At 47.8% G+C, this 15,944-nt stretch overlaps 1 protein-coding gene across 3 annotated transcripts in view; it reads right to left on the bottom strand.

Annotated features, from left to right (window-relative positions):
- Positions 1 to 15,944, bottom strand: part of Ldlrad3 (low density lipoprotein receptor class A domain containing 3) — a 241,252-nt gene that overhangs the window by 114,456 nt on the left and 110,852 nt on the right. For all 3 annotated transcript variants that reach the window (XM_005364098.3, XM_026787638.1, XM_026787639.1), the window contains exon 3: positions 10,973 to 11,098. In XM_005364098.3, coding sequence (XP_005364155.1) covers positions 10,973 to 11,098 — 126 coding nt within the window. The remainder of the gene's footprint in view (positions 1 to 10,972; positions 11,099 to 15,944) is intronic.

Below are 15,944 nucleotides of genomic sequence, written 5' to 3'. Positions count from 1 at the left end.
GTCTAAGCTTAGAGCTCAAGGGCTTTAATTGTGGAGTCTCCAGGGGATGGCTGGTGACAGAAAACAGGAGAACAGCAGAGTCAGAAGCAGCAGTCAACTTGGGGACCTTCTGCCCCTAAGAAAGGGACCAGCTGATTAGATTCATGAGCTATGAGCAGTTCTTACATCTCCTCCCTCCTTCTAGGGTGTCTTTTGAGCAGAAGGTCAACAGCAGGTGTCCTCCTTACTCGCTCTCCACCTAAGTTCAGGAGCTCTTCCTGTCTGTACCCCATTCCTACCCCACAGGGCTGAGATTACAGATCAGCATCCACACACACAAGTGGATGCTGAAGATCTGAACTCAGGTCCCTGTGCTCATGTGGGAAGTATAGCATGAATTCTAATTGGTCTTAATAAATGAAACTCAGGGTCAGATATTAGGGGTGAAAGCTGAAGGGTCAGAGAAGCAAAGTTCCAGAGACTAGAGAGTTCTTTTACCTCTACCAATGCTCAGACCAAGAGGGCGAACCTCAGTCTGCCTAGACTGCACTGTGTCTCCACCAAACCTCTGACTCCACTGAGTTCCTGTCTCCTCCTTATATCCCTCTCTCTGCCCAGTCATATCCCTCCTGCCTTCACCTCCCTAGCTCTGGACTAAGGACACGGGATCCCAAGTGCTGGGAACATCTTTGTGTGAGGTCTATTCTCTTTTTAGACAGAATCAATCTCCTGTAGCCCAGGGTGGCCTTGAGTCCTGGGATTAAAGGTGAGTGTCACCACTCCCTGGCTTTTAGCAACTTAGCTTTGCACTCTGATCTTAAGGTAAGCTTTATTTATTAAAAATAAATAAAAACAAATAAAATACCACTATAGGAAAGCACTTTACTGAGCTATGGCCACAGCCCCTCTGATGCCTTCTCTGTAGGTCAGACTCCTCATTCGTTCAGGCCTGCTAGCCTAGCAATGGCCTTCACACCTCCATGGGGCAACTGTTCAAGGCCCTTTTAAGGATCTTAAAAGAAATCACAGTGCTGGGTCTGCCCTTCAGAAAAGGGGTGCCAACTGGAGAGTGTGAGGCAGACACAAAACCAGTGAACTGCACGGAAGTCATCTCTTCAGGGAAACATCTTCTACAGTACAGTTTGTCTTGCTTCCCCTTCCCCTGAAGGACAATGGGGACAAGGCCCTCTTTTCACTCAGTGACGTGGCTGAGTAGAAACGTCTCTAACTGCTGGGTGTGGTGGCTTCAATTCTAGTACTCCAGGGGCAAAGGTAAGTGGATCTCTGTGAGTTCACGGCAAGCCAGTCTAAATAATGAGACCTTATCTAAAAACAAACAAACAGTAACCAATCCCCACCCTTGCTTGCTCCATAATCTCCTGAGACCCAGTGAAAACTGCAACGCGTGGCCAGTGGCCAAATGCTCTAAAATGGCAGTAGCAGGCCCATGACGTCAATCCTCCTGCTCACAGCATCCGCTTCAGCACCAGAGGAGACTGACAGAAAACGTTCACGTCTGTCATGACGCAGAGAGTGCTGAGTGAGTGTGAGCTGCCTCATGGCTACTAGAGGCTGTCTACTCAGCCCCCACACTGACTGAAAGCAGGGCCCTGGGCCGAGTCTTGTCCTCATTCCCCTGCAAGGGACAAGGGAGTGAGGCAGAGAGCCACAGATGTGCTGATTTCCTGTGAGGGTCTTTGTGTGGTTCACAGCTATGCCATCTAGCTATGTCTGTCCTGGGTGCCCAGAGTGTGTGGCCTAGACAAGGAAGGACAGTGGTGATGATGAAGAGAGGTGTCATGGACCTCTAGGAAGAACTGAACCTGTACCTAGACTGTGTGTGGCAAGAACAGGACCATAGTGGACACCAGGCCCAGTCCTGAGGCTCTGCACAATCTAAGCCAAGTCCGGTTCAGTGCCTCTCCATGGTCCTGAACTGGGGAGTGTGAATTGGATCTGTCAGCTCCATCCTCCCGAGCTTTGTTGACATACTCAGACATCACAGTTGTGTGGACTTGGTCAACTTCCACACTTATAAAAACCTGAAAGATGGTAGATTTTTTTTTTTCCTTTTCACTCAGGGTAGAAAGTTTAATTTGAAAGGTCGGAGGAACTAGGGGGATAGGGTAGGTTAGAGCTCTGGGTTTTAAGGATAAGGGACCAGTGTAAAGCCAAACAATGGACATTCGGCCTGATAATGGAAGAGTTAATAATTAAATCACCGTGGGCCAGAGAATGGCTCAACTTAATCAAGCTGGAACCAAGGTCTGCCTGTAGCCAAAACCCAAATGGGGAAATCCAAAACCACAAATCACATTTGGTTTTCGTCCCTGGCAAATCTTCAAACCCAGCCTCCTGTTCATCAGATCTCAGCACAGTGGCCTTCAGCTTCCCTGCACCCTGGTGGGTCATGTCTGTGCAGTCAAAACATCAATACCAATCAACTCAGTCACACAGCCTGGCAGAGCAGGGTAAGCTCACATCGACCTGCAGCTCACAAGGATGCCACCTCTTACTTCATGTTCAGTCTCAGAGGCTTCTGAATTTTCCTGAGAGACCAGTCTCTGTCTTGTGTGTGACTGCTTATCTGTGTGTGCAGGCACGCTATGAATCTGCTCATGCTTCTGTGTGCGTGTTTGAAAAATAAGACATTGGTTGACTTTAATAAGTAAACCAACAGGGCCAGCAGCCAGAATATATAAAGAACTAACTTCGACAACCAAAAGGCAAAAGTCAGCAAGGCAGAAAAACAGGCAAAGGACACAGAAAGCATTTACCATACAAGGGCCGGCTAACTGGTCAGTAAAACCTTGTCCATGACGTGGAACGATGCATCAGACGGGCCCCACTTAAGGTCCTAAGGCACAGGTTGTTGATAGAGATGTGGAAGGAGAGGCTGCCTCCTGGACTCTGAAGGGGAAGCAGCTCGGGGGGGGGGGGGCGTTTGCTACCTTGGACATCAGTTTATTAATATCTAGTAACTTCACCTCCTGCTCAAAAGAGACCTTAAAAGAAATTTAAAAGTGTATGCTAAAGTCACTATCAAAAAAACAAAAAAAACCAACTGACCCAAATGGTCCCTAATAGAGTCATAACAAAGTAATAGTCTACAGCTTAAATCAGGGTTTCCTGTAAAGGGCACTTAAAGTCACACAGTTGAGGTTTTGTGAGCCATTTTATTTTTATCTGTGTTATAATGACTTGGCTATTGGTGCTGATAATTCATAAACAAAGGACACAGCTGTCTTCTAATAAACCTTTATTTGCAAAAACCAATAGTGGGCCATAGAATGGCAAGAGCGGCTGCACAGCATGGAAGAGTAAACAAACTGGTGTGAGGACAGACACACATCACAAGGAGAATAGCACAGGAGAAAAGCAAGGACCTGAAGAGTGTGCAGTGTTGTCCTGTGGCCATAAAGTTACTCAAGCAAAAGAACTCCACTTCTATTATGGAATAAAAAACACATGTTGATGAATAAAAACATATATAGCAATGAATATCAGAAGCTCAGGGCAGTGGATGCCTCTGGAGAGGAGAGAGACAGGGTCCCCCCAGAAACCCCTAATATATCTGGAGGCATTGTCTTAAAACTCGGAAGCAAAGAAGGAAGTGAAGAAAGTTTTTGAGACAGAGTAGCAGGAACACAGATTTTTCTCTATTTGACATCTCCTTTCAGGGTATTTAGAAGACTTCCCTGGGGGCTCGGGTGACAGTCAGTCAGTGGACTGCACTGCTTGCCTTGCCCTGTGAGCTTGAGGGTCTGGGTTCAGATCTCCAACACCCACAACGGGCCTGGCGACACATGTCCATAACCCCAGCAGTGGAGAGGGCAGGGACAAGTGGGTCCTGGAACTCACTGCCAGTTGAGCCAGCAGAACCAGGGAGCTCCAGGCTCATCCAGAGACCTTGTCTTAACAAAACAAATGGCAGATGGTACCTGGGGGGAACAATGTCAGCACTGCCTGGTGGCCTCCGCATGTCCACATGTGCATACACACACTCATGAACATAAACACAAATAAAGCAAAATAGAAAAGACTTCACTAGAAATTCTTAATCCATTTTAACAGGAATCCTTTTGACCAACATCTCCTCTCTTTGGGGTTATCAGACATAAAACTGGCCCACGAGACACAGTTTTTCAGGATCCACAGACACACTTGTGTCTGCCGCTCGAGGAGCCAGAGAAACCCTGATACTTGAGCCTCCCTCCTGAGGGGCAGAGAAACAGAGGGTAGTGAAAGAAAGGACACGTCCCGAAGCCAGCAGTAAGCTGGCCAAAACACACATGACTACACGTGTGTCTAGAACACGCCAGAAGCCTTGGAGGGGCTCTCGAGTCTCCACCTCCCCTGGCGTCTTCTGTGTCTTCCTTTCCTCAGGTCCTGACAAGCCCTGCCTTCTAGCTCCCAAGCACGGAGCAAACCAGAGGGAGCAAGCCAGAGGCTATCTGCCACCCTGGGCAAACTAACCACAAGCAAGAAAGTCAACAAATACTAGAGGGGACAGAAAAGAAAAAAAAATGTAAAAGCTACTCCAAGAGACTTAAGTTACAAAAGAAGAAACCAAAGGCAATCCCACTGCACAGTCCAGCCTTAAAAAAAAAAAAAATGTTCTTTAGACTGAGCCTGAACTGCTATCGAAAGGTTAAATGTTGATAAAGGTGAGATGCAGCCCAGTCTCAGAGAACATGCCTGTCAGTTATGGTACCCAAAGCCATCACTGTGCAGTCTCTAGGCAGACTCGCTCACCAGGGAAGCAGATCTTCTCCAAAGCTGCAGGAAACCCATGTTTTTTTCTTCCGTGTCTTTGAGGATTCTGCAGCTATTACTGTGGTTGGCACAAACACTGACATGCTAGCTCACAGGCGGATTGGAGACAGTGTGTCCTACAGGAGGTTATGCTGTGGTATACTTAGCAATACTTGCTCTGCCCCAAATGGCTGTGCTGTCTCCATCCTTTCTTAAGCTTACCAGCCATTACCTGTATGGGAATTTACTCAGTTAACTACAGAGAGGAATATAGTGTCTTCTGGTGTCTATTTCACTGGGGATGGAGAAAAATTGTTTGTGGCCTCAGTTTAACAGATGGACTCGCTGGCTCGGAAGTTCTTTGGGAATTATTATCATAAAAACGTTGGGCTCTACCGGACTGAAATCTCAAGGTCCAAATCAGGAGCAGAAGGAGAGGGAGCATGAGCAAGGAACTCAGGACCGCGAGGGGTACACCCACACACTGAGACAATGAGGATGTTCTATCCGGAATTTACCAAGGCCAGCTGGCCTGGGTCTGAAAAAAGCATGGGATAAAACCGGACTTGCTAAACATAGCGGACAATGAAGACTACTGAGAACTCAAGAACAATGGCAATGGGTTTTTTGATCCTACTGCACATACTGGCTTTGGGGGAGCCTAGGCAGTTTGGATGTTCACCTTACTAAACCTGGATGGAGGTGGGCGGTCCTTGGACTTCCCACAGGTCAGGGAACCCTGATTGCTCTTTGAGCTGATGAGGGAGAGGGACTTGATCGGGGGAGGGGGAGGGAAATGGGAGGCAGTGGCGGGGAGGAGGCAGAAATCCTTAATAAATAAATAAATTTAAAAAAAAAGAAAAAAAGCAACAACAACAAAAAAAAAAAACAAAACGTTGGGCTCTGATGGTCGGCTTCCTAGTCCACAGTCCACAGGAAAGCAAGTGAGTCTCTCTCTGCCAGAGGGAGGGAACAGGCCCAGAGAGGAGCTAAGGAAACTGGCTGCCCTGATTTGGCCACACTGAAGAGAGTGGACCACAGGAACAAAGCAGTCATCCAAAAGCAACTGACTGGCTTCGACACAGGAAATGAAGCCATCTGTCTCCAGCAGGATTTAGGACGCGTCCTCTTTACTTCGTTCAAAGCCTTTCCCACTTCAAGGGGTTCACATGAAAACAGTCACTGGCCCCCACCACCCTACGATCGCTACTACTCACTTCCTAACCTCATGGCCTCTGTAGGGACCCTGTCTCCCCAGTCCCAACTTCCTTCTGAAGTTTACAGTTGGGGGCAGATGAGGCATGCTGAGACTTCCTCATCTGTAGAATGGGGTCTGCGGTCTCCACATGCCAGGGATGCTTACTAACCACCATCTTGTGGCACATGGGTCCTCCTAGCCTCATGCGTTCCTCTGTAGCTGGTCTGTGCTCACTATTCGCCTGGAGTTTGTCTGCCAATAACCACAAGCTTTTACATTCCAACTGCTACCAGGGCCTGCCCAGCACCCAGGCTACGGGGCTTTGGCTTTATCAGTGCTTGCCTCTGTGCTCCAACCAGACCTGGTTATGTGCACCCTTGTGCTGTAGCAAGAATCTGCAAAAGGAAGAGCCATTCAAGCAAGAGGCAGGAAGGCCCCATCTTACCTGCCTTCTTCCCAGCTCTACAGTGCCAGGGCATTTTAGGTTTGAAAGCCCTCCAGAGGCAGCGTGGTGCTGGCAGGAGACAGACAGATGACTTAAGGCGTTCTGCTTCCTGCCGCGTCATAAAGGTTTCCCGCACATGATGCCTCCTGTCCAGTACTCCAAGCCAACTCCACACTTCAACCTTTGCCTTTCAGTGCATGGTTCCCTCAACACCCCTTCTGGTGAGAGCTATTTTTCTCCCAGTGCCTCATGGAACCCTCTGCTTGAATCCTTCCTCACCTCAAACTATACACCTAATAGCGACACCCTCTTCACACCTCTGTGCCCCAACCTCTTCCTTATTCTGTGGTAATTATTTCCATTAAAGATACTACCAAGTCCCAGTCCCCCAGGCATTAGCCACGGATGACCCTTTCTGTCTTCCTACATAGGCTCAGCACCAACTGCTCCTCGCCAGGCATAAAATAAACCTCAAGATCTCAATTTTCCATCATGTTCCCAGCCTACGGATCCAGCTATGTGTTGCTGCAGAACTAAAAGGGAGGGTATGGAGTACCACTGGGCTCAAATTTCAGCTCACCCACTCAATAGCCATATGATGCCGAGAACTATTTAACTTCTCATATTCTGGATTGCCTCATCTACACCATGACAAAAGAGACTGTGTTTTAAATTTCTGAAGATTAAATGAGCCACCCTCGCCTGTGACCCAGAAGTGCTTAATATGTGTTTGTCATAATTATTGTTGATGGGAGATAGCGTGTTGCAGTTGAGTCCACGCTTACATCTGTACCACCTGAGTTAATATTTCAACCTGTCAATTATATAACCACAACAAGGGACTGAACCTTGCCTTGTCTCCATTTCACCTATGACAGCACCCGGGGAAAGCAAGGCCTCTCTGTAGGGATGGCGTATACAGCAGGGCTCACACGCTCTCAGCGCGAGTGGTCCACTATGTCCTGGAAACAGCGTAGAACAGCTTTTGGACCTTGGAATATCCTATGGGACTGTCCTTTAACTGGTACCAGTCCTCTGAGGTTCATCTTCCCCCAAATCATCATGATGAGCCTAACTTAAGGGACGTGATCTCCCCCATCCCCGACTCCCGATGTCAGCTCTACACTGTTGTTGATGGTGTATGAAGAGTCTCCTCTCCCTTGAGGCAAGGACACCAGGGTCTGCACCCATTGCAGCCCCTCAAAGATGTCTGGCATGGAGACTGGAAAAAGAGGATGAGAATCTGAAAGGCAGGAGGAGCTGCCAGACAAGATCTGAATCTACTCTCTACGAGCACACGAGACAACAGAAGACATCTGCATCTTACGAATCCGTTCTGATTGCAGTGGGAGGGACCACCGTCTCATTTAGCCCTCTGATTGGATTCAGTCATTCAGAAATCATTTATTGACTATGGCCTCTAAACAAAGCACTCTGGTAGACCCAAAGAATAAGCTGCAACCGAGTCCTTCTTCATAAAAAGCTGACACCAGGTAGGAAACAATTTTATAGAGCATAAGACAAAGCCTGAGAAGTTTTGCTTAAAACATGCAAAATACATTAAATACATGTGGAACCTGACAACATGCCTGCACTGGGAACACAGCTGTGGACCATACCATCCCGTCCTCTCGGGACAGCCACAAGGAAGCAGAGGAGGCAGCACTGAGAAGACAAGCCGTGGTACAGGCATGCAGGGAGAAGTGGGTTCTCACGGGCACTCAGCGCTTCTCCCTCTGATGATGTGCTATTTGAAGAAGGCCGAGGGCAGAGGGGGGCAGTGACCCAGCACAGCGCTGGGTCAGGTACACTTCCAAGAAAGTAGGTTCTGTGGATCTTTAAGGAGACGCAAGGACATCACTTTGGAGTACGGGGGGAAGCGCCCCACTGTGACTCTCAGCTCCCAGTCTATATATAGACGAGGTCTGACTCCTCCAGGTTTACTTATGAGCTGACTGAAGAGACGAAAGCAAACTCAAGCTGACCTGGAGGTAGTCAGACAATGGACACAGGCTAGCTCTGCAGGGCTCTCAGAGGGTCTACGAGCAGAGAGAGGCATAGCCTGGCTGACATGTCCTGCCTCAAAGCCGTCATCGGGGGGGGGGACAAATGCAGTACGGGACACTTTGTTTATTTATGTATTTTAGACCCAGCTGCCCTGAAAGCAGCAGTAAAAGCATACCACAGATATCCTTTAATCTGATCTTCATAGACTCCAATGCTCACTGCTAAAAGATATGGATAAAAAAAAGAAACCCACATTACCACTATCCTTAGACCTTAAACATTAGCAATGATGCCTTAATATCAAATATCACATCACATCAAGATATGAATTATCTCAGTATTTTTTAAACAGTGGTTTTACTTAGAGTCAGGAGAAAACAGTCTGCATATCAGGGCTGCCTGACCTCTGAAGCCCTCAGTTTACGGGTCCCTCCTTTCTCCTTTCTTCATCCTAGAATTCCTTCTGGATGATTTTCCCACACCCTGGACCTGACACTCTGCCTCTATATACTGTTATGGGCTTGTTCCTCTAAACCTGAATTTTCTATAAACTCAATGGTCAGATTTAACATCCTTGTATCAAACAAAATAAACAAAATGTCAGAACATAAACTGAAATTAGTTGTCATGTAGAGAATCAGGAAAATCTCCAAACACATGGGCAAAGACGGCAAGCAGATAGCCACTGATATAAAGATGGCCAGGTACTGAAACTGTGTCATAGAAATCTAACACATCTCTTCCACTCTAACAAGCAATCACAGACACACCGGAAACACATGGAAAAACAGAGAGTCACAGAAAGGAAACAAGAGACAGAAAAAAAAAACGAAAGAAAATTTTAGAAATAAAAATCTATAATAACATTAAAACAAAGCAAAACACAGCAGCTGGCAAGCAGGGAAAACCAGACTGGGGACGGGAAAGGAAATACTCGAAGAATTCGAAGAACTTGAAGAGAGAGCAATAAGAGTATCCCTCTGAATGACACGGGGCAAAGTGACTGGTAAAAAGTGAACAGTCTCGGGGACTGAAGAGACAGACTGGGAATCCACTCTTGCCACCGGAGTCTCAGAAGGACAGAGGCCAGTGCTGGGAGACATTGGAAGAAATGGTAGCTGAGACATAGTATGGCAAAAACCAAAACACAGACTCAGGAAACCTAAGCAAAATGAAGTCAAAGAAATGCCCCAAACCAAGATCCAAATGCGGAGAACCAAAGAGGACAGATGCAGGATCTACAGGTGAATGAATGAGTGACTGTGATTTCGCCACTGGAAACCGGAACGGCCTGAGGAAGCGGCCCACCTAAAGTGCTCAGAGGAAAGGACTGCCAGCCCCAAATACCACACGCCATAAAAAACGCTCTTAGGAGTGAGGGTGAAACGAGCATCCCTGCTCAGTGAGAACACAGAGCTGTGTCACCTGCAGCCCTGCCTAAATGCCGTGGCTGAGGTGGGAGAGACAGCTCAGCCATTACAAGCACATACTTCTCTTACACAGGAACCAACCTGAGCTTGGTTCCCAACACCCTTGATGGACAGCTCACAGTCACCCGATAACCCGTGACTCCAACTGCAGGAGATCTGGTTACACACACACACACACACACACACACACACACACACACACCTTAGGTCATTAAATTCCACGACAACAGGAAGCTGAAGACAAACCGACTTGACCTTTCCTATCCTAACACTGCAGTGTGTGAGGTCACTGTGGCCCCCAAAAAACTGGAAAAAACTCCATGCATTCAGACCAAGGAGGGGTTAAACCCAGCAGCAAGAATGCTAAGAGGCAAGGTGAGCTGGAGTGAATATGCAAGCATGCGCATGCATGAGTGCATGCATGCGTGTGTGTGTGTGTGTGTGTGTGTGTGTGTGTGTGTGTGTGTGTTTGCGTATTGATATGAAATATTATATAGCAGGTCAAAAACATAGTGGTCATAGTCAAGGGTAATTTTGACTCTGTACTATCTGGAATCTTTTTCAAGAATTTATTTCCAAAGAGCATAATCTTTTATGTATATGAGTGATCTGCCTGCATGCATGTATGTGGTTGGAGTTCAGAAGAGTGTGCCGCTTCTCTTAGGACTGGAGTTGGGACAGCTGTGAGACACTGTGTGGAGGCTGGGAACTGAACCTGGGTCCTCTGCAAGAGCAGCAAGTGCTCTTAATTGCTGAGCTCTCTCTCCAACTCTCAGAATATAACAAACAAATCAATGTTTCTAGAGCATTCAGAGAAGCAAGCAAGTACTAAGCTATGGGGTGTTGACACAGTCAAGCGGATGAGGTATAAAGGAGCTATGTACCTCTAGCTGAGTCTCCTCAACTGCTCACTGGGGACAACTCACGGGCATCTGCAAAGGGACTGTCTGATTAGATGCAGTGGGTTTACTATGGCCTTCTCCAAACGGTACCCGAGATTTAAAAAAGTCACATGCCCAGAGGTGCTCAAGAAGATCACGTGGGTGAAAGCAGGGGACGCCCAAGCATCTGGCTGTGAGGAACACAGAAAGGAGAGTCAAGCAAGCCCAGCAGGCACAGGAGAGCAAAGATCACTACACCCAAACTCCCAGAGCTTACTGCAGTTCTCCTCGTCGCTGCCATCAGGACAGTCCTCAAAGCCGTTGCAGCGGAAGCGGCCGATGATGCAGTGGATGCCGCTGGCACACGGGAAGAAGGTCGGGCCACATTTCGACTTTGCTTTGGCTGCAGGAGGAAAAGACACACAGAGGGCTGTGTCAGGAGATGTTCTCTGGCCACAGCCTCCTTACCCCACTCACCCTGAATGTGCGAAAGAGTCCTTTCAGGTTTAGCATAAAGTCCCCAAGGGAATGTTACCACCCCATCCACTACCTGTCAAACACCAACCAGCATAGACACCTAGAATCAGCATTTTCTAGAGCTGCCAATCACACTGCTTCAAAAGTCCTTACAGGAACCTGGGAGAAGGCTCAAGCAGTAAGATGCTTGCTACATAAGCATGAGGACCTGATTTTGAACTCCAGAAACTATACAGAAACCTGACTGCAGTGGCATGCACCAGCAATGTCTGCACTGGGGAAGAATAGATGGGTGAAGCCTTGAGGCTCAGCGGCCAACAGAGCCTAATTGCTGAGTCCCAGATCCCAGTAAAAGACCCTGTCTCAAAAACAAGGTGGATGGCTCCTGAAGAACTAAAGTTGACCTCTGACCTCCACACCCAGCACACACACACACATACACAAAACACACACACACATACAATCTCCCCACCACATGTGTAAACAAAGCCCTGGGGGAGACACAGGTTGCACAGTAGCAGTTCAAAAACAGAGGAAAGGACCAGGGAGGGAGTGAGCGGGTGGATGGCAGATACAGAGATGGACGAGAGACACAGAAGCCAGAGAGCCAGTCAAAATGCATTCCCTGAATATCAAAGCAATTGTTGGCATTTAGCAAGTCCTTGCCACACTAGGCAGGGTGCCAAGGACTTTGCACAGATTTTCTCATTTAATTTACCCAGCAGCCACTCAGTGGGATAGCATGCAGAAAAGCAAACAAGACACTCTCAAGACTACCTTTCCAAAGACCTGCTTGCAAGGACATATCTCGGCTTCACTGGAGTTGGGGACTGTGGTCTGAGCAATATGTGGGGACATCCTACCTCTAGGAGAGCTTATGCAAATGCCCAGGTGAGTTTATGCTAACATTTGCATTTCCTTTGAGTCTGGGTTCGGGAACATAGGAGACAGTGGGTGCTTGTGATGGGTAACAGTGGTTGTCAACTTGACAGGATCGAGACTGCCTAGGAGACAAGCCTTTGGGCAAGTCTGTGAGCAAACATCTCGGTTAGAGTAAATGAGGCGGGAAAACCAGAAAGGGAGAGGTGCACTGGAAATTATCTATGCTTGCTGCCTGCAGATGCAGTGTCATCAGGGGCCACAAGCTCCTGCCCCACCACGAGGAACAGCACCTTCCAACTGTGAGTCAAAACGAACTCTTCCTTCAGCAGCTCCTGTCAGCGTACCAGGGTCATTGTGCCACAGCGGCGGGAAAAGTGACTAAGACATTGCCCAGTTGATCAGCCCTGGACAAACACTGGTGCTGAGTCTGAAATGACTTTGTCTGGTGTGCAGCCATTCATACATGCTGTTGAGATCTGGAGGAACTGGATGCATCCTGTATGAGTGCTCTAAGGGAGAACCCTGGGGAGTCAAGGCTTGGGCGTCTCTGGGTACCACTGCCATCATGTTTTGCCTATAATGAATTTGCATTGTATCCTTTTGATGTCATAAACCAGGGTCCTGGAGATGACCGTATGCTGAGCTCCAAGAGTCCTAGGAAAAGATGAGTGCCGACATAGACAGGTATGATGGGTATGGCTTCTGTCACTATTTTGTGGATGTGCTTTAAGGATCAAGTGACTCACTCAAGTTCCCACAGCTAGGTAATCTAGTACTGAGGGGAGGCTTAGGCATGTGGACTCCAGAAGCCATGACCTCAATCAACCTAACGGCATGCTTCTCTGCCACAGGCTGTCACTTTTCCCGACAGAAGCCAGACTCTTGTACTAAAGAAATTCATTTTGTACACCTGCTGTACAAACAGTTTGAACAGAAACAGTTGTTACTTGGGCTTGATTTACGGTCCTGCTAAGCCCAGTAGCCCTGGGGGGTGATGCTCTTTCTAGTTAATGGTGCTGTCTGCTCTGAGTGTCGATTAGAGACAGAAGATGAGATCTATGGCTAAGTGCAGGTAGCGGCCCCACTGAGCATCTTTCCAGTCTCCTGTCTGAGAGGCTGGACAGACACTCCTCCAAGAAGGAAAAGGCTATTTCTTAGGAGCAAATGGACAGGAAATAGCTGCATGTTCCCACCGTCTGCAAGTGCCAACTTAGGTCAACAGGGTGTTTGTGAGTTCTTCACAAAGCACAATCTCAAGAGTTCTGGGCTCAAACTCAGACTCCATTTTGATGACTCTGGACAAGTTTCTGAATATTGCTGAGCCTCAGTTTCTTCATCAGCTAAATGGAGGCAAAATCCGCTCTCCAGGGGTCATGTAAGATGGAGACGGTTGGTCTAAAAGCTCAAGTAGAGACAATGACATTGCCTGCTTCTCTTCCCACCGTGACAAAGCATTGGACAGAAGCCCATGTGTAGCTATTTCCTCTCCAGAAAGAGGCTCAGAAGAACCAGAAAACTAGCAAAAATGAGAGGCTCAAGAGGGCCACAAATTTACACAACTTATAAGGCCCTTCCTCAAAGTTATATAGGTAAGTACACAATTGTTAGGGGAGAGGAGACTCTTCAGTGGAGCTGCCTACATGGAGGTCTGTGGATGCCCTTCTGTGAGTCATCACCCATGATGTGGTGGGCCAGGTTTTAAGTCAGCCACGGTCCTATAAGTAACCGCAGTAAACCCACTGGCCGGAAAGCTAGGTTTGGGGGAAATCTCTTCTTTGGTCTGTCATCAGTGCACTAACTGCCCAGCATCAAGAGACATTTGCTTATGTTCCTTTAGGAAAAGGCAAACAACAGAGCTGGGAGTCAAACAGAGATCGGCAGAACCAAGGATGAACTGGGGAGAAGCCATTATGTGGTTCCTGGGATGGGTGATGAGACCAACTGAGGCTGGTCCATCTGGAAGGACAGCTCCTTGGTCACAACTGGGCAGCTGTGGCAATGGTAAGGTAGGCTCCAGCTGTAGGTGACAGACATGGGTCTCTGGGAGGCATATGAGAACTAGAGAGTACCAGGACATATTTTGCTGACACCCCTCTGTAAGTGCAGAGCATGGTCTATCAAATACCTAGTTCTCAGGTCTCACAGACCTTTCATTTTGACATCCATGTAATTCCATTACCTTGCAGAGGAGGGGACATTCCCATCTGGTCAAGGCAACCATGTCGCTCCTTTCCTCTTCCTAAATCTACACTGGGTAAGGGACATCAGTCTTTGCTGGAATGAGTGTTCTGGTCTGCACAGATCTCCAGCAGATGCAGTCTCTCTCTGGGGCACACGGTGCTCTCTCCCAGGGATACCCGTTCTCCACCCCAGTGTCTCTGCAGAAGCCCCATCTTCACCATGCAGTTTTGCAATAAGTGAGTCAGTGAGCCCCTCCAGCAGATCCAGCAGGGGAAGTGACTCCTTTCAGAGACCATATGTTCTCAAATATTTCAGTGAACACATATACGGGGACAGCCTTGGTACAGTTTGGAAATGGTTACAGTATGTCCCTCCCCAGGGTTCCTGTGTGGACATTTAATCCCTATGTTGCGGCGAGGACTTAATCTGAACAATCAGAGTGGGATGGGATGACCAAATCCTGGCTGCATCTAATCTACATGGGAAATAGAAAAAGACAAGACTTCTTGAGTAAATTGGGAGCATGGGGATCATGAGAAAGGGTAGAGGAGGAGGGGGGGGAAGAGAGGGGAGCATAGAAAAATATATAACTCCAGAAAAGCAAGAATAAAATAAAGTTACCCATCCTCCATGATTTTATTACAGAACCACTAAACAGATCGACACAACCCTACTTTGCCAGATTCTAATTATGTCTCAGTATCCACAAAGCCGGTGACCTTATCGTTCCTTTCTTCCTGGTGTTAGCATTACAAGACCAGATGCTATTCCCAAAGATCACAGCCATGAGGACAGCATGAGGCCAATCCTAACATTAGTGTTCCAAGTCGAGTCTAACACTGGTGTCCTAGATATAAGAGTAACTGTGAGAAGAATATCTACAAGCAAACTACAGACTACTTTGTGAGTGTCCCCATTTTCCTTTTTAGTATTATTATTATTAAATTTACTTATCTTATATCTAGACCACAGTCTCCCTTCCCTCCTCTCCTCTCATTCCCACTTCTCCACCTCCCCTCTGCCCTCCCCCAATCCGCTCCACTTCCATTTCGTCAAGAAAAGGGCAGACCTGCCATGGAAATCAACAAAACATGGCATGTCAAGTTGCAGTAAGACTAAGCACCTCCTTTTGTATTAAGGCTGGACAAAGAGACCCAGTATGAGGAGTAGGGTCCCAAAAACTAGTAAGAGTCAGAGACAGCCCCTGCTCCCACGGTTAGAAGTCCCATAAGACTACACAACTGTCATATATGTGCAGAGGGCCTATATCAGTCCCATGCAGGCTCCCTGGCTCGTTCAGTCTCTGGGAGCTCCTGAGCACCCAGGTTAGTTGATTTTGTGGGTTTTCTTGTAGTGTCCTTGTCCCCTCCGGCTCCTACAACCCTTCATCCTCCTTCCAAAGGATTCCCTGAGCTCAGTCTAATGTTTGGCTGTGGGTCTCTGCAGCTGCTTCCATCGGCTGCTGGATGAAGGATCTCTGATGACTACTGGGCTAGGCGCTGCTATGCGTAGAGCGGAATGCAGTTAGTCTTCATCACACTGACATTTTCCCTGCAGCCATGTCTGGGTCCACCCTAGGGTTCTGGACCATCCAGCCTCTGGGCCCTGATGCTCCAGGCAGTGTGAGAGGTGGGCTCACTCTTGTGGTAAGGGTCTCAGGCTGGATCAGTCATTGATTGGTCACCCCCACAATCTTTGCCCCACCTTTC

The sequence above is a fragment of the Microtus ochrogaster genome (assembly GCF_000317375.1).
Source record: "Microtus ochrogaster isolate Prairie Vole_2 chromosome 14 unlocalized genomic scaffold, MicOch1.0 chr14_random_1, whole genome shotgun sequence".
Taxonomy (NCBI): domain Eukaryota; kingdom Metazoa; phylum Chordata; class Mammalia; order Rodentia; family Cricetidae; genus Microtus; species Microtus ochrogaster.
Note: the sequence above shows the minus strand (reverse complement) of the source record. Positions and strands in the feature narration are given on the sequence as shown.